At 47.0% G+C, this 19,680-nt stretch overlaps 1 protein-coding gene across 7 annotated transcripts in view; it reads right to left on the reverse strand.

Moving 5' to 3' along the window:
- LOC127039109 (lethal(3)malignant brain tumor-like protein 4) overlaps positions 1-13,637 on the reverse strand; it is a 101,236-nt gene extending 87,599 nt beyond the window's left edge. For all 7 annotated transcript variants that reach the window (XR_007770876.1, XR_007770875.1, XR_007770879.1 and 4 more), the window contains exon 1: positions 13,508-13,637. Coding sequence is in view for 1 of the 7 variants with exons in the window: in XM_050932308.1 (XP_050788265.1) it covers positions 13,508-13,528 (21 nt within the window). In the remaining 6 variants the exon portion in view is untranslated. The remainder of the gene's footprint in view (positions 1-13,507) is intronic.
- Positions 13,638-19,680: the final 6,043 nt, after the last annotated feature.

Here is a 19,680-nt window from a genome sequence, read left to right on the forward strand (position 1 = left end):
AACCCTAAGACACGTGTGTGTCACATCCAGCCCTTGTTCCCCGTGATTCCCAGATCCCACCATCCTCCTGCTGAGCCTGTGCAAATCTTCAGGTAGATTTCCCATCCTTAGATCAGGTGTTCCACACACACACAGGCTGGGCTGCTGATTCAGGCCAGCTGCCTTCCTCATTCAGCTCCTCCAAGCGGGCCCCTTCCCTGAGAAGCAGCCCGCTTTCAAGCTGCCTGCTCACCCTCTCCCCATTTGGTTCTCTAGAGGCTCCTCTTACCACTAGGCTATCACTGATCTAGCCAATTGACCTGCCTGCCATGTGGGTGCCAGATCTTTCTCCATCCATATAGGGTTCCTGGGCATTTGGTTTTTGGCTGGGCTGCTAAAAGGCTGGTCAGCAATGCAGCAGGGCTAAGGCAGGCTCCCTGCCGGCCCTGGCTCCACATGGCTTCTGGAAGTGGCTGGCATGTCCCTGAGGCTCCTAGGTGCAGGGGTGATCAGAGAAGCTCTGTGAGCTGCTTTTGGCCGGAGCACACCACGCAGAGCCGCCTGGCCGCCCCTGCAACTGGGAGCGGGACATGCCAGCTGCTTCCGCGAGCTGTGCAGAGCCAGGGCAGGCAGGGACCCTGCCTTAGCTCTGCTGTGCTGCCCAACTGGGAGGCGCCTGAGGCGAGCGGCACTCAGCTGGAGCCTGTACCCTGAACTCCTCCCTCACCCCAACCCCCTGCCCCAGGTCAGAACCCCCTTTCGGAGACTGCACCCCCTCCTGCACCCCAACTACCTGCCACAGCCCTGAATCCCCTCCTGCACCCCAATCCCCTACCCCAGCCCTAAGCCCCCTCCTGCAGCCAAACCACCTGCCACAGCCCTGAGTCCCTCCTGCACCCCAAACCCTCATCCCCAACCAGAGCCTACACCCCCTCCTGCACCTCAACCACCTGCCACAGCCCTGAGTCCCTCCTGCACCCCAAACCCTCATCCCCAGCCAGAGCCTACACCCTCTCCTGCACTCCAACCCCCTGCCCCTGCCCCAGCCCAGTGAAAGTGAGTGAAGGTGGGGGAGAATGAGTGATGGGGTGGGGATGGAGTGAGTGGGGGGTGGGGACTCGGAGAAGGGGTGGGGCAGGGGCGGGGCCTTGGGGAAGGGGTAGGAGCGGGGGCAGGTCAAGGGTGTTCAGTTTTGTGTGATTAGAAAGTTCACAACCCTACCTGGGGAGGACTGAGTGAAACTGGATTCACTACCTCTTAAAGGGACCAGACGACTTCTGACAGTCCCCTTGATTTCACCTTGGAGTCACCATTGATTTCCATGGGATTTCTCAGGTAGAAAGTCAGAGCAGAACTGGGTCCTCTGTGTTACCCTTTGTTCTGCAGGAAAGCAGCAACTGTGCAGAAGGAAGTGTTATTTATTCCTTCACATAACACAAGAACCAGGGGTCATCCAATGACATTAACAGGCAGCAGATTTACACCAAACCAAAGGAAGTATTTCTCTACACAGTACACAGCCAACCTGTGGAACTCGTTGTCAGGAAATGTTGTGAAGGCCAAGACTATAAATGGATTAAAAAAGGAACTAGACAAGTTCCTGGAGGACAGGTCCATTAATAGCTATTAGCCAGGATGGGCAGGGATGTAATCCCCTGCTCTGAATGTCCCTAGCCTCTGTTTGGGTGTGGACAACAGGGGATGGATCACTCAATAAATTGCCCTGTTTGGTTAATTCCCTCTGAAGAATCTGGCACTGGACACTGTCGGCAGACAGGATACTGGGCTAGATGGACTATTGGTCTGACCCAGTCTGGCCGCTCTTGTGTACCATTGTGATTTTGCTTCAGTGTTTACATCACCAATTACATACAATAAAAGCTTTGTATCGGATATTAATAACTGACTTGTCTCGGTGCCTTATTCTCAGGCTCTCAAGGCACTTTACAGATATGAATCAATTAAGCTTCACAGACGACAGGTCAGCCTCATTCCCTCCATTTTACAGATGGGGAAACTGAGGCACGGAGCCATTAGGTGATTGGCTCCAGGCCATACGGTTAAATGTGGCCAACTTGGGAAAAGAACCCAGGAATCCTGGCTCCCAACCCACTATTCTAACCATTACACAACACTGTCTAAACTTGCAAAGTTTAACTCCCCATCCGAACTGGTTGTTCATGTTTCCGCAAGTCTTTACCTTTCTTGTCACCCTCTCAAAGAACTGCAGAGAATTCACTGAGTTCTGGTCCCTCTAATCTGTCATGGGTTGTACTGCAAAAAAACTGCTGACATGAAAATAACCATGTTCATTTTTTTCTTCCCTTCCAGATGAGCTTAATACTTTCCTTTTTCCTTGAACAAAACATAAAGCAAAAGTAGAATTAGGAAAGAGAAAAACTCAAACATACATAGAAAATTCAAACAGCGTCCTGCTTAGATGCCACCTCTTGAAGCTGGCAAATTTAGATAAGAGTTTAGCATAATGCGCCCAAAATGATTGGCAAGGTAGTTCCTCTCACCTCAATCACAGCAGTGTTTCGTCTTCACACAGAAATCTGCTCCGTGTGAACCATGGCATTACCATGAATTAGAGACCAAAACAACCTGGGGCCTTTTTAGTTTTGAGAGTCCAGTCATTTATCTGCCAATTCAGTCCTAACTGGTTCCCATTTCTACTGGGCAGACTAGACCCTCACGCTGAGTCCTTTTAACAGGGCTGATGAGACAGGAAAGCCAAGCGATGGAGAACTAGGTTTACTGGCCAATGTTTCAGTGTCGAAAGAGTGAGCACGGGGCCTGACCCAAAGCCCCTGAACTCATTGGAAACCCTCCCATTAACTTCAGTGAGCTTTGTCTCAAGCCTTGGTTAGAATGGATTTATCTTGCCTACAGAGCCTTTGCTGCCCCTGATGCAGTGTCCCTGGCAGGGTTAATAGCATGGGGTCCGTGGGCCCCATGCTAATTTTTTTCCCCTACTGTTACTCACACCTTCTTGTCAACTGTTGGAAATGGGCCATCCTGATCATCACTACAAAAGGTTTTTTTCTCCTGCTGATAACAGCCCACCTTAATTGATTACTCTCATTACAGTTGGTATGGCAACACCCATTTTTTCATGTTCTCTGTGTATATATATCTTCCTCCTGTATTTTCCACTACATGCATCTTATGAACTGGATTTTAGCCCATGAAAGCTTATGCTCAGATAAATTTGTTAGTCTCTAAGATGCCACAAGTACTCCACAGTACATTTCTTAGGGGCAATTTTTATGCTGACTCCTCTCCCTGCAGTGACTTGCTCCTTCCACGCACGACTGTGTCACAGGTAAGGCTTTGGGACAATGCTCTTGTGAGCACTTGGGCTTGGACTGAAATCCTGGCCCCACAGAAATCAATGGGAGCTCTGCCATTGACTTCCAGGGAGCCAGGATTTCTCCCTTGGTTTTCTCTATTAACGAGTAATTGATTTTTCAGTTCAGGGGCAGTTCTGAAAAACTGGGGGGACGGGGGTTGGAATGTGATTCAGGTTGAACCAAATTGAAATCTTCTGGAATTCTTGTGAATTGAAAATAGCTGCTTTGCACTTGTTCCAGGGTGAGGATTAAAACCTGAGTTTCCCACAACGCAGGGGAATGCCCTAACCACTGGGTTAAATGTTATGGGGGTGGTGACAAAGGGTAATAAATTCACAACTAGCTGCAGGTCGAGGGAAACTGTATTTGTGTGGAATAAATCAGTCCTCTGAACAATTTCGACCAGCTCTGCTCCTGAAGACATAAAATCAGATTCACTTCAGTGACACCAGTGTAAACCTGGAGAAACCCCATCATCATCAGTGGGGCTACTCTAAAATCATAGAATCTCAGGGTTGGAAGGGACCTCAGGAGGTCATCTAGTCCAACCCGCTGCTCAAAGCAGGACCAATCCTCAACTAAATCATCCCAGCCAGGGCTTTGTCAAGTCTGACCTTAAAAACCTCTAAGGAAGGAGATTCCACCACCTCCCTAGGTAACCCATTCCAGTGCTTCACCACCTTCCTAGTGAAAAAGTTTTTCCTAATATCCAACCTAACCCCCCGCCCCACTGTATCTTGAGACCATTGCTCCTTGTTCTGTCATCTGGTACCACTGAGAACAGTCGAGCTCCATCCTCTTTGGAACCCCCTTTCAGGTAATTGAAAGCAGCTATCAAATCCCCCCTCATTCTTCTCTTCTGCAGACTAAACAATCCCAGTTCCCTCAGCCTCTCCTCATAAGTCATGTGCTCCAGCCCCCTAATCATTTTTGTTGCCCTCCGCTGGACTCTTTCCAATTTTTCCACATCCTTCTTGTAATGTGGGGCCCAAAACTGGACACAGTTCTCCAGATGAGGCCCCACCAATGCCGAATAGAGGGGTATGATCACGTCCCTCCATCTGCTGGCAATGCTCCTACTTACACTGCTCAAAATGCCGTTAGCCTTCTTCGCAACAAGGGCACACTGTCGACTCATATCCAGCTTCTCGTCCACTGTAACCCCTAGGTCCTTTTCTGCAGAACTGCTTCCTAGCCATTCGGTCCCTAGTCTGTAACAGTTAACGGGATTCTTCCATCCTAAGTGCAGGACTCTGCACTTGTCCTTGTTGAACCTCAGGATTTCTTTTGGCCCAATCCCCTAATTTGTCTAGGTCTCTCTGTATCCTATCCCTACCCTCCAGCCTATCTACCACTCCTCCCAGTTTAGTGTCATCTGCAAACTTGCTGAGAGTGCAGTCCATGCCATCCTCCAGATCATTAATGAAGATATTGAACAAAACCGGCCCCAGGACCGACCCTTGGGGCACTCCGCTTGAAACCGGCTGCCAACTAGACATGGAGCCATTGATCATTACCATTGAGCCCAACAATCTAGCCAGCTTTCTATCCACCATATAGTCCAGTCATTCAGCCCATACTTCTTTAACTTGCCAGCAAGAATACTGTGGGAGACTGTATCAAAAGCTTTGCTAAAGTCAAGGAATAACACATCCACTGCTTTCCCCTCATCCACAGATCCAGTTATCTCCTCATAGAAGGCAATTAGGTTAGTCAGGCATGACTTGCCCTTGGTGAATCCATGCTGACTGTTCCTGATCACTTTCCTCTCCTCTAAGTGCATCAGAATTGATTCCTTGAGGACCTGCTCCATGATTTTTCCAGGGACTGAGGTGAGGCTGACTGGCCTGTAGTTTCCTGGATCCTCCTTCCTCCCTTTTTTAAAGATGGGCACTACATTAGCCTTTTTCCAGTCATCCAGGACCTCCCCCGTTCGCCATGAGTTTTCAAAGATAATGGCCAATGGCTCTGCAAACACATCTGCCAACTCCTTTAGCACTCTTGGATGCAGCGCATCCAGCCCCATGGACTTGTGCTCATCTGTGGGCAGATGCCAAACTTTCCAGTGCTCTGTCAGCAGCTCCCACCTATAAATGTGTTGATTCTCTTCCAGCATGTATTTCAGGTAGTTACATCACCCTCCCTCACCCTGGGGAAGAAAGAAAAGTGATCAGCTATTGTCAGGCAAGGGTGTTGGCTGGTAATGTAGTGTAGGCATTTTATTATTGATATCAGTGGGATTGTTATTTTATCAGCTGTCACAATTTAGATCAGGGCCCCATTGCGCTAGGCGCTGTACGCACACATAGTAAGAGACAGTATTTCTGCCCCAAATGGATTGCACTGTAAACAAAGGAAGGATTATTATCCCCATTTTGCAGATGGGAGACTGAGGCACAGATATGAAGGGAGTTTCCTAGGGTCACTTAGTAAGTCAGTGACAGAGTCAGGAACTGACACCAGGTCTCCAGAGTCCCAGCTCAGTGCCTTAACCGCAAGATTACCCGTCCTCAGTCTCTCCATTTTACAGAAGGGGAAACAAATGACATTTCATCCTCAATGCAGCTAATGTATTATACAAATCCACCAACCTGCTCTATAGATGCCACGCAGGGCTCATTTTGACCACCACTGTACTTCAGCCAGGCTTTTTGCAACGTACCACAACATCGCACAACAGTTTCGGACAGGAAGTAAAGAATCCCGTATCCAATTGCAAGTGCAAGGAGAATGCAGAGAATCAGGCTGTCACATTGACCACACAATATATAGTGTTTTCCTTAATGACCCAGCTCTTAGAGTCATGTGATTATATGAGAATCTCCACTGTCATGGCTGTGGAGAAAAGCTGGACAATGTGAACTGAGGGTACCCTAAAGGCTCAAAACCAAAAGGCGAATTAAAATAACCCACCTTTGATTGTTTTTTTTTAAATCTCATGGTTTAAGCCCCTCATATGAATCTGACTCATGGTTTGCGAACCCTTGGGTCAATAATACTGAGAATGTAATTAGGCAGGTTGAAATGCAACCGGGATGCCTTCCCTCACAAACAGTTCTATGCAATCTTTAATGGTCACAAACTATCAGTAACTTAGTTTAACTCCTTTGCTATTGGTTCAATACAGATTCAGATGGAATAACATCATTCACTGAATCACTCGCATCACTTCCTACACAGAGGAGGCACAGCGAGAATATGGCCACATTTGCCAAAGGTGCCTCAATTTTTTGGTGTTTGACTTTAACCCTCTAGGGTCTGATTTCCAGTGGTGCTGAGAATCCTTAATCCCATATGAAGTCAGTGGCAGTGTGCTTGGAGCTTCTGAAAACCAGGCCCCCAGGGTCCACAATTGGACATTCACAGTTAGAACCCAACTCATTTGCCCAAGATAACATATAAATTGGTGGCAGAACTGGGAATAGAACCTATGAGTCCTGATACCTGCTTCTGCATGACCCATGTTAGTCACATGGCTTAAGGTATTCAGGGCCAGCTTTTAACAAGGTATTTTGGTGCCTATTTCCATTTGATTTGGCAACTAGGTACCTAAATACCTTTAAAAATCTGGGCCTCAGATATCTGGTCATGAGTGCAGTATAAGAACCTTTATCGGGGTTCCTCAAACAGGGGTCACTGCTTCTATAGGGAAAGCCCCTGGTGGGCCAGGCTGGTGTGTTTACCTACCGGCCGATCGCGGCTCCCACTGGCCGCCGATCGCTGCTCCGGGCCAATGGGAGCTGCTGGAAGTGGCAGCCAGTAAATCCCTCGGCCCGTGCCGCTTCCAGCAGCTCCCATTGGCTCGGAGCAGCGATCGGCGGCCAGTGGAGCCGCGATCGGCCAGACCTGAGGACGGCGCAGGTAAACACACTGGCCCGGCCTGCTGGAGCTTTCCCTACACAAGCGGTGACCCCTGTTTGAGAAACCCTGACCTATATAGACTAGAATATAACCACAGGACACCTCTCATCTGTATTTGGGCAGTGGTTTGAAGCACACGAGTAGCAGTCAGCCCAAACGACTCCTTCAGTCTATCATTATTATGGGTATGAAATTAATCCAGTGGGATTTCTCAGAGCTGTTTTATGTCTGGGTGCAATACATATTTATATCGATCTTTAAATACCTGGCAGAGTGGAATGGGAGTTAAATCAGTGATTTCTCTCCACGTTTCTATTTTCCCCCCACTGTTTCATAATGACTCTGATCTCTTGAGGAAATATTTACTTTCGCACTCCAACAGAGCCGCACATCTGAGCCCTTCTGGCCAATCAGTCAAATATGCTGCCAGGCAATGTTTTCAAACAGGGATTTTGAACCTGAGAGATAGGGTGTCTTCTTGGAAGCTCTCCTCGTTAGTCATTAAATGCTTATCAGACATTGTGTACAACCTGGGGATTCTGAATAGGTGGATGCAAATTTCCCCTCTCCTCCTGGCTCACAGAAGTTGGAGAGTGAGTTGTATACCAATGAGAAGGCCAACCTCCCTAGATTTGCTATACGGTTGTGGAGCAATGTGTGGATTCTACAACTTTCTTTGGGAGGGAAAAATGCATGCCTGAATGTTTGAAGGCAAATTCAGATAAGTGGGTACAGCTCCACTGGCTTCAATAGAATTGCACTTGCTCCAACTAACATGGCCCTTGGCTTGTACCTAACTGGGGGGATGGAGTTCAGCATGGATAAAAATGAACTCAGCCCCAAAGCCCCTTCTTCTGGTGATTTCAGTTCCAAGCCCCAGATCAGAGCCCATTTGATGGCTCAGTTTCAACTTGGATCCAGAACCAGACAAGGCCAATTTCCCTATTCCCGTTTGGTTCAAGATGGTGGCCATCTCACAAGAACACCTGATCTCATGAAACTGCTACCTGATTGGGCTGACGCCACGTGAGAACAGCCATTGCCACCTCTGCACCATTTGAACACAAACCTTTTCTACGTTTAAAATGCTGGAGTGACGCAGAGGTGGCGCGTCAGTGAAGACACTATCTCCATCGGCAGGAGGGGTTCTCACATCCGCGGAGGTACTCCTCCACCACAAGAGGCGGTAGCTAGGGTGACAGGAGAATTCTCCCATTGACCTAGTGCTGTCTACACTGGGGATAGGTGGGTTTAATTTCATTGCTCAGGGGTGTGGATTTTTCAAGTCCCTGTGTGATGTAGTTATACCAACCTAATTTCCTAGTGTAGACCAGACCTCAGCTTCAAACCCACACAGACCCAGCCAAACCCTGATCCAGATCCTAACAGGATTCCTTGCCTCACCTCTGTTTTAAACTATTGGCTTCACATGATGGATGATGTCCACACAAGAGCTAAAATCCACACAAGAGCTAAAATCCACCCAGCACGTGAGCCTGCTATCACTGTAGCTAGAGCTTTATCTGCAGCTAGCCCTGTGGCTGGAGCTAGATGAGCACCGCTGGGTGTTGCCTTCAGCATCCAGAGCCTGGGAAAGCCTGATAACAGAACATAGCTGTACACTGAGTCAAGGGCATGGGGGTGGAGGACAGAGCAGCCTCTAGGACCTTCCCCACCTTGCTAATGTCAGTCATATCTAGGGCTGCTTCACAAGAGGAATCCCCTTCCTAGCCCATCCATCCTTGCCTTACGTATATTACACTGATTGCTGCTCTGATTCTATCCAGCAGATGACTATGATAAGTGTGTACAAATGCTCCTGCACACACACACACACACACACACACACACACACACACACACACACACACGTGCACTCACACAAGTCAATTCACTACAACACTTATTACTTTAGAGCTTCAAAGCATGTAGCCATCTGCATGGAATCTGGAGGGAAGACCACAGGTGGCAGGAGGGAAGGGTTTGGAGGAGGCACCAGGAAGTCAGTCTGTGTGCACGTGGCTAGCATGCTGGCTGTAGGTGCAGCAGCTCTGTAAATGGTTCTCTTAATAAGAGCAGTTTCATTTCAGAAGCACGGAGTCTTCTCATGTTATTACGCAGCACATGACACAAAGCACTTTATAAATATTAGCTAATTAATCCTCACAAACCTTCCTTCCCAGGGAGTGGGATGAGTATCATTATCCCCCTGGGGAACCTGAGGCCCAGAGCATGGAAAGGACATGCCCAAAGCCAATCAGCGGCAAAGCCAGGAACAGAACCCATGTAACCTGGCTGCCAGTCCCATGCTCATTCCATTGGACAATGATGCCATCGCCTTCAGCTGCAGCCCAGGCTGGCTGTCAGGTGCAGACTCGCTTGCTGTCCTGGAAGTTTTTGCCCAGGGGAACAATGACCCTTTAAAGTAGCTGGGGTGGGATAAGGGGTTACATAGTCAGGATGCTGAGCAACTTGTCTGTAGGGCACTGCTTACCATCACCAGCCACCTTCCAATTGTGTGCCCTTTTTCCAGAACTCTGAGCTACACCTCCAAGACCCCTAACCACCTCAGCTCCTGGACGGTGCCACCATTCTGCTGCTGCTGCCAGCTGCCAAGCACAAAGAGCTCCCGGTGTAATTCTGGAAGAGGATTCTATGTGCATTCCAGCTGCTCGCCACACGCGATCAGGCCCGCCCAGGGGAACAGCTGGATTCCACCTGCCGTGTCAGTGCACAGTACCTTGGCTCTGTGGGCTGAGCACCCGAAGAAGGCTGGGGATAGACTCTTCTGGCAGCAGCACTGCCGGTCACATCCCAACCCGACAGCAGCGAATCATAGAAACTCCTTCCTTAGCACGGCTTTCTCATTCCTTTATTTTGCTCTAAAACTACAGCATCATCTGAGTACTCGTCCTGCGCACTCTCTCTTTGAGTAGCTATTCTCTTTGGTGAGGAAATGGGTGCCTGGGTATCAAGGAGACAAAGCTAGCTAGCTAGATTTGGACTCCCTAGCTGTGGCACCCAAGTATTTGCAACATTTGTAAGACACCTGTAAATGCTACACACACTAAACAACAATACATGAACTAATATGATGTCCTGGTGCTTGGGAATCCTTTACTGGCCCAGTTCCCCAGCTGATGTAAATCGGTTTAGATCCATTAATTGCAATGGGACTATGCTGATTTACACCAGCTGGGCATCTGGCCCGCTGAGAGTGCAAATCCACCTGAATGTGTAGACTGATTACAGCTGCGCTTGTTACGTCATGTTAAAGAGCATAGAATTTTCCAGTAAAAAATATTTCAGTTGCGGCTAAGAGGCATCTAAATTCCAGCCCCCTTTCCTCCTGCACACGCACTAAGCATACGCCCCAGGGGCATGTGGCAATTCAGTAATGATGGACCCAGACCCAAACTACCTCCAAAGTTGGGCTGGGGTGTTTTGTTCTGGGGCAGGGGAGACTCTTCCACAACCCCGGCAGAAGAATGCACACTGTCCACTCCATCCTACCTGGAGAAAGCTATGATCAGGGAATCATACAAATGTAGGGCTTGAAGGGACAACAGTAGGTCATCTAGTCCAGTCGCCTGCACTGAGGCAAGACTAGTATTATCCAGACCATCCCTGACAGGTGTCTGTATAACCTTTTCTTAAAAACCTCCAATGATGGCAATTCCAAAGCCTCCTTACGTAATTTGCTAAAGTGTTAACCACTCCAACAGGAAGCTTTTCCTAATATCTAACCTAAATCTCCCTTACTGCAATTTAAGCCCATTGCTTCTTGTCCTGTCCTCAGTGGATAAGAAGAATTTATCCTCCTTCTCTTTATAACAATCTTTTACGTACTTGAAGACTATTACCACGTCCCTCCTCAGTCTTCTCTTCTCCAGACAAAACAACCTCATTTTTTTCCAATCTTTCCTCAGAGGTCATGTTTTCTAGACCTTTAGTTATTTTTGTTGCTCTTCTCTGGACTTACTCCAATCTGTCCATGTCTTTCTCGAAGTCTGGCACCCAATGTGATGGTACCTCCCATAAGGCTTTATGAAAATATACCTAGAATGTGTTTTATGCTACATATGCCATGTAACATATCTCTGTAAAGGTTATGATCTACTGAATGTATTAATCCTATTTGTATGCATGGATCACTTTTGTATTCGAAGTTATGAATGTTGGCTGTGTACTGGTTTGATTTCTAAATAGCCTTAGTAAAGCATTTGGTCAGTTCCTGGAGAAAGGAATGTTGAATTTAAGTACCTAATCAAGAAACACTTAAAGGAGAATGGATCTTGGTATGCTCCAAGCCACAAAAGAAGTCTAGTTGAGGACGTTCAAGGTAGCGTGTAAACAATGGATGCGACCTGTAAAAACTAAGTCGTACATGGACATGTGACTTGTCCAGCTGACTCCAGAACTCCATCTTGGAGCTGGACTTTGCATTGGAGTGAGGAGGGGGTCTCCACCCATAAGAGAAAGTCTATTTAACCCCCTTGGAGACCCCTCCATTTTGTCTTCAGCTGGCTAAAGAGGGAGCCTCTTCACCCTCCAGGATACTTGGAAGAAACTGGAACAAAGGGCAGTGAGTGAACTGCAAGGGGTGTGAGTGATTGCTGGACCCAGGCTAAAAGGAGATTAGTCTGTAACAGGGAACATTCTGGAACTGGTGAGGATTTTATCTGTATTCAGTTTGATAAGACACAGATTTGCACATTTTATTTTATTTTCCTTGGTGACTTACTTTGTTCTGTCTGTTACTACTTGGAACCACTTAAATCCTACTTTCTGTATTTAATAAAATCACTTTTTACTTATTAACTCAGAGTATGTATTAATACCTGGAGGAGCAAACAACTGTGCATATCTCCCTATCAATGTTATAGAGGGCAAACCATTTATGAGTTTACCCTGCATAAGCTTTATACAGGGTAAAACGGATTTATTTGGGTTTAGACCCCATTGGGAGTTGGGCATCTGAGTGTTAAAGACAGGAACACTTCTACGAGCTGCTTTCAGGTAAACCTGCAGCTTTGGGGCAATTCAGACCCTGGGTCTGTGTTGGAGCAAATGGGAGTGTCTGGCTCAGCAAGACAGGGTGCTGGAGTCCTGAGCTGGCAGAGAAGGCAGGGGTAGAAGTAGTCTTCGCACATCAGGTGGCAGCTCCCGAGGGTTTCTGTGATCCAACCCCTCACACTCAGAACTGGACACAATACTCCAGCTGCAGTCTTATCCGTGCGGAATAGAGCGGAAGAATTAAGACTTGTAACTTGCTTACAGCACTCCTGCTAATACACCCCAGAATGATGATCTCGTTTTCTGGAAGCAGTGTTACACTGTTGACTGGTGAGTATTTTGTGAGCCACTATGACCCCCCCGCTCTCTTTCCGCAGCACTCCTTCCCAGGCAGTCATTTCCCATTTCGTATTTGTGCAGTTGGTTGTTCCTTCCTAAGTGGAATACTTTGCATTTACCCTTACTGAACGTCATCCTATTTATTTCAGGCAGTTTCTGCAGTTTGATGGTGGAGTTTGACCCCTGGAGTCGACTCAGTAACACCAGCAATCTCCTCCATGTCTAGATTCGTAATTCTCACGGGGTGGGGGGGAGGGATACTGTTAAACACCATGGAGTCCCTTTCTGGGACTCAGGCTACTGACTCAGAGACAAGAGTTCTCAGCACAAACCACCACCACTGCTGGCACCTCCTAGGCCCAGCCAGACTTCGGCACTAAACACGGAGCACAAAGGTTATCCGGAGCCAAAGCTCTAGGGGCAGAGCTGCAGCCCAGTTCACAGAGGCACATGACAGTCTAACAGCTTCCCGGCTGCAGGCTAAATGCCACATGTCCTGGGGGGCTCTGCATGTCCCACGTGGCCGCCCCCGTTGGTCCACTGCAGGGTTGCTACACCCCATCACACAATCATTGGGACTCCCGGTGGGGTCAGGCAATAGCAATAAGGAGGGCTCCGGACCCCTGGTGTGGCTGAACAAACAATCAGTCCGCAGCCCCCAGGCAGGGCAGGGCAGGGCAGGACAAAGCACAGTCTACAGCCCCTCAGCCTCCGGGCTGGGGCAGGGAACAGCAGTTGGGGGTTCTGATCCTCGGGGCAGGGCAGAACAATCATTCTGTAGCCCCTTGGGCAGGGCAGAGTAAACAAACAGTAGCCACACCTAGTGGCTGGGGGCAGGAAGGACCTGGGCCCATTCTACTGCACCGGGTTCCAACCCAGGGCCCTATGAAGCTGGGAAATTCCCAGTTAAGGGTTTAAGCATCAACTTCTAACACATTCCCTGCGTCACTTCCTACCACTAGGGTCTTCTCAGGCATCTCCTCGGCATCTCAGTCAGTCTTCACAATCGACTGGTCGCCCGCGGCATGACCCGGGTCCATGGTTCCCACTGCTTGGAGAGTTGCAGGCATCTGCAGCACACGCCCTTCCTCCTCCTCAGCCAGCCTTGACTGAGCTGGGCTGCCTCCTTTTATCTGCCCCTTCCACCTGGAGCATGCACAACATGGGTGTGGTCTCCTGGCCCCACAGTGATTGGCCGGGTCCTGTTGGCCCACTGTGGTGTTGGTACACACGGTCACACCACAATCAAAGCAACTTCAGGGGCATCAGGGAGGCAGGGGCATAGATGGACGCAGGCGAGAGAAAAGCCGCTCCAACTGGAGGCAAAAGCCTGAGGATCACCCATTAGCAGCAGCTCGTCGGCACTACATGAGGTGAAGCCCTGTGGCTTTGACCCACAGGCCAGTCCCAAAGGGAGAGACAGGGATAATCCCAGATGCGAGACTCAGGGGCCATCGCAGCACAAGGGCGCCAGGCTGGAGCAGTGGGGAACAAAGGGATTATTTCCTCAGGAAAGGCCATTTCAGTGCAGTGCTCGAGCAGAACAAGTTTGATGGATTAAATCTAACTGTAGCCGAGGAACTCGGGTGTCAGGCTGGCGGGAGAGGGAATAAAGGCAGCTTTTAATGGCTTCTCTCCCTCTTCCAAAGAGGCTGGGGCCAGAAGAAATAATGTTTTAATATTAACTTCTGGGGAATCTGTAACCAGAAGAAATAAACACTTTCATGTGCTAAATCCCTCCTGGAGCTTGGGCTGCTAATGCCGTCTTTTATTTCATCCCTCTGTGGACAAGGAAGAAAGCAATGGCTTGAAGGACACAAGGTAATGAGGCCAGGGACTCTTTAAACGCACTTTGTTAGGCAGCTTAGCTGCGTTGTTAGAAACATTTCCTCACCCCCATCCCCCTCGGAGACATTCACTATCCTGCGGCCGAACGCATCGGGGGAACTTTTTGTGATGCTCCTGCTGCATCCCCATAGGGACTGCGTCCGTTCTGAAACGGATGGAGTTGATCTTCTGACGTGGGGTTACAGACTCCCTGAGCTGCATGTGTCTTTCACAAGAGCAACGGGGGAGATGCTGGTGTTAAACCCTCAGAAATGCATCCTAAACATACTGAACAGCCCAGCCAAACACTGGGATCTTCCCCACACTCTATCCCTCTTAATGGCGCTTCATCCAAAGCCCAGCAGTCAATGAGTGGCTGAGTCAATGGGGTCTTGGATCAGGACTCTTAACCCTTGGAATTTATATAGTGCCTTGTGCCCACAGATCTTATATACATTTGGGGGAAACTGAGGCAACAAAGATATGGGCCATGATCCAACAAGCACTTAAAGCACATTTCGCTTCAAGCACACAAGTAGATCCACTAACTTGCATGCTGGCTGGAGCAGGGGTGAAGCACCAATTTTTTAAATGTTTTAGGAATCTAAAGAGGCTGATAGGTGCCTAGTAGGATTTTGAAAAGCACCTAAAACTGAACTCTCACTTAAATCAATAGGAGTGGCTCTAGGACCCAGACCTTCAAAGGTATTTGGGCTCCTATCTTCCATTGAAATCAATGGAATTAGATGCCTAAATACCTTTAAAATCTCTCTCTAAAGCAGCAAGCCAAAGTCACCCTGGACTGCAGGAGCAGTCAGGTACTGAGCTCGTCTTCCAATTCCCAGAGCCAGGCCCTAACCATCCCTCTTACCCAACTGTCAGTAACTTGTCTGTGACTGATTGATCAGCTGCTTTGAAAACAGCAGGAGTGGACCACCAGCAGAGAATCAATGAAGATCCCCAAAGTGTCCCCAGTCTGACATGAGTATCTTATTACATGGTTATGGTAACTTTCATGCCAAAGCAGTCGCAGACGCTATACCAGCAGCACTGCCTCGGAAAGGTTCACATAAGCAATGTTAATGCAGGCTTTTGCGCTTAATACCATACAGAATATTCAGTAACAGATGCAGTGACAATGAAAGTTACAACCAAGATTTTCAAAAGTGGCTAGTGTTTCTGGGTGTCTCAATTTTTTTGGTGCCCAATTGTAGACATTTCAAAAGAAACCTTCTTTGCAGAAAGTGGGGAACACCCACCTGCTGCCAAGGTAGGCGCCATTAAGGTCTCAAGTGGGGCAGCCAAAATCAGTCACTTTTGAAAATCTCGGCCTAAAATCTTCCATTTGCAGTATCCTCTTAAATGTGTGTCCCCGCCCCCCACCCATTTGTTAGCAAACATATGCCTCGGTCTGATTTATTTCTGCAGAGGTTACGAATCAGGAGGGATTCGACTGAATGTTTTTATAAAAGCCAGAGAGATTCAAGCACTGAACCCATAGTTGAAAAGATTTTTCCTTTAGACTTCTAAGGAAATTAAATATCGTTTCCACAGAGGTTTTTCATGATGCTTTGACAATATGACATTTGATTAAGTCAGAGTGAGTCAGCTAGCTGTGACACTTCTTAAACTCTACACATTTTTTCTTGTATGTTGAAAATTATTTTTGTCCATTTATCATTATTTCATCTTTTACAGAGCGATGGATATTTTAAAATACTGAATTGTACAGGAAGTTCCTTGCTGCTATAGCCAGTTATAAAGGCTGCTGTTTTCACCCGGTAATGCTATGTGCATTGGTGACCCCAAAGGCTTTTTAAAAAAACCTCCTATCTTTAGCTGTTAGAAGAAAAATGAACATGTGGCAGGTGGTATTTTACTTGTAAAAGCAGCAGTTTTGATTCTAGTGGTTAAAACAGGGTATTGGGGAAATCAGAACTCCTGGCTTTTACTCCCACCTCTACCACTGATTCAGTGTAGGATCTTGGGAGAATCACTTATCAACATGCCTCAGTTTACCCATGTATAAAACAGGGACAATACTTGTAGAACAGCATCACTGTTGACATTAGCTGGGGTGTTCTTGCTAGTAGCCTCCAAATTGGAGACGAGGCTGGTGGCAGGATGTTCTCACTGGACGATCCCCACTCTGGAATCCACTACATCCATAAGACCATTGAATTTTAGGGCATGGTCTATTTTGGAGCAAATCCTGCACCTTGTATTTGAGCACCCTGATTACAGTGACACTAGAGAATAGTTCAGGAAAGAAGTGAAGGATACTGTGTCCAAATGACACAGCATGGGCAATCTGCGATAGCTATTTGTAATTTAGTTAAGTTGTGATATGGGCGAGACAACAGGGTTGACACCCGGAGTGCCTCTGAGTTGTGATCCATGTAATCCATGTAGACGCAAGTAGTCAGGACCTCTGTCTCTCTCCTTCAAATCACTCAAGGCCCAAATGACAATATGGTCTTGCTCCTCATGACAGGTTGCCACCATGTTTTTCCATCAAAATTTTGGCTCAATGCTCTGTAACTCACACATGAGCTAGAATAGCATTAAACAAGTGTTAGCTAATATGTCAGAGAGTAAAACCAGGTATATGTACACACGGTGTATTCGATTTCAGGACAGCATGATCTCATGGATAGGATAAGGGCCTAGGAGTCAAACTTGGGGTCAATTATTAATTCACTGGGGAAATGTGGTCACTTCTCTGGCTCTCAGCTCTCCCCCAGTACAATGAAGATTGGTACTTGATCTCAAAGCACTTAAAGATGGAAATTATCCCTATTGGCCAGAAAGCACTACGCATTATATTGCTCAGCCACAGATCTCTCCTGCCAGACTAGTTTAGTATTCTTAAAATATGCCAGAGAATTGGCAAGAGGCATTTTCATTTGCTTTAGTATGAATCCAAGTTTTTTCAGTATCAGTCCCCTTAGATATTCCCCTCTCTCCCTCCTCTTCAGTATTTGATACAGTCCCATGTTCATGAACTTTGATGCATGTCCTAAGCATTTTAAGGAAGGATATGATGGGAGGATGAAGGGAGTGGGCAGGCTGGCAGATGATTAGGGGAGGGGCACTGGTAGGGCAGTATGACATGTCTGATTTCTGCAGGATTTTTAATTTTGTAAAAGCAGCTAGAGTAGGGATAGATGCTTTGCATACGAGGAAATCGACCAGATGAATTCCACAAGTCTGGAAAGATGATGGCCTTGTAGGATTTCAGTCAAAAGCAGTGTGTGTTTTGGCCAGTGCTAAGTCCTTGGTCACAGGAGTTATGTTTACTTAAGACAACCGAGTTTGATGTGAGGCAAACAGCTCTTATGGCAACCTTCTATTCTAACTGGTAATGTTCAAAGCAGTTTGGAGCATCAATAGCCTGTGACAACCTTCCTGCTTGTTCTGGCTTCACTGGCCACTTCCACGTCTGGGAGCTGAACATGTACACATATCCATCATGGCTGAACGGCATCCACCCAGAGTGACTGCACTGAGTAAACAGGAATTAGTGCTGTAGGGTTTTGGCCCCTGTATCATTAGTAAACTCTGACAGAGTTGTATTTTGTATTCGGAAAAGAGCCACATGATTTTAAAAAGTGATCCTAATATGACTTTATACCAATTAACCATTGTCTGTTTAACGTGTGGGAATATTTGTTTAGTCTGCGCCAGTGACAATGGCCCTAAAAATATGACCACTTAAGACTATGTGTACCTCTTTATTACACCTTAGGGTCATACACTTTCTTCCACAAGGTGTACTGAGGAAACATGCAAGGGAGCTTGAGGGCACCTTCTGGCACTGCAGCCCTGGCCTGCACCCTCACTCCATTGCAGCTTCCTTCCCTCTCCAAAGTTAGCATCTCCTGCCCCAGCACACACACCCTTTGCTAGGCCTACATGAAGAGGCGCCTCTCTGAAGTGAGCAAGTCAGTCTGTCCCCCAATTCACCTGCTGTAAGATGCTGGAGCACCGTTTTGGTATTAACTCAAAGTGGCAAGTAAGGACTCAACTTCTGCACTCTGTTCTCTGGAGAAAATCTTGCCCAGTCCTGATCTGTTCCAGGTGCCCCTTAGACAAGGTGCTACAAATTTTGAGTATCCCTGAACAGTGGGTAGTATAGTATATTCAGGCATTCATGCAGTAGTTTATGACCTCTTTTGTCTCTTTTACTGACAACACGTCTAAGGCAGAAGTCCTAAAAGGGATGAAAAACAGCATAGGAATCTTTGCTATTGGCCTGAGCCATTAGAGCAATTCCTGCTCTCTTAAATAGCATGAAAGGAGCCTGCCATGCTACAGCTGAAACTAACTTTACAAGCTGCTACGCTTCTTGGAGGCTTTCTTCCCATCCCACCATATTACTGAGAATGGTCAATCTGAACCATGAGGCTATGAAGCAGGAAAGAATGCTAGACCAAAGCAGGCATGAGGACATACATATTGTGTGCTTCCCAAGAGACCGGCTCTCTCCTTTTACAGCTTTCTTGTAGCACAATTCTGACAAACACTTAACAAAAAAGTGGATTTTCCATGTTAAAAATGACTTAATACAAGTAAAGTACTGGAACCCCATCACCTTATATCTAGCCAGTGTGAGGAGCAGGTACAGGATCTGAAACTGCTTTTAAGACTTTCTGTCAATTTTAATAGATTTAGTTGTTTCTATTTTACCAAATGTTTCTCTCTGCTCTGTTGCTATGCAGACGACCTGAACAAATGAGACCGACTATACAGAGGAAATAATGGAACTGACTGTACAAAGTGTGGCTAGATGCACAAAGTAAAACTGAGCAACAGAAACCTGCGTTTTGCCCAGTCTTTCAGACAGACTAATCTTAGGGGTTAGCTGTACCAATGGGAGATAAAACATTTTCAGACAGAGGCGATTTATGCTGACAATGTCCCTTAAAAGGGACTCAAGTTAAAAAAAATCAAAACAAAAACTCATGAAACATTTTCTTCCTTAGGTTATGAAAACTGATGCTCCTATTTCACTCCATTTGACCAATGAAAACAGGTTTGTCAGTTTCGCTATAATTCTTTTCTCTATACAATGATGCCATTCCAAGCAATGCAAGAAAGTTTTTCCAATCTGAACAAGTTATTCCCACTGGATTTTAAAATAAGTGTTCAGGAAGACATTTCTTCTAACCGTCTTGGGGTTTTCTGAATCTAGAACTTGTATTTTGGGCCTAAGTTGTTGCATGTTCCTTTATATATATTCTTTTATATTGTCAAGCGGTTAATCACGGCATAATTTCATTTAAACCACCACCAAATGTCA

The sequence above is a fragment of the Gopherus flavomarginatus genome, chromosome 22 (assembly GCF_025201925.1).
Source record: "Gopherus flavomarginatus isolate rGopFla2 chromosome 22, rGopFla2.mat.asm, whole genome shotgun sequence".
NCBI classification, from domain to species: domain Eukaryota; kingdom Metazoa; phylum Chordata; order Testudines; family Testudinidae; genus Gopherus; species Gopherus flavomarginatus.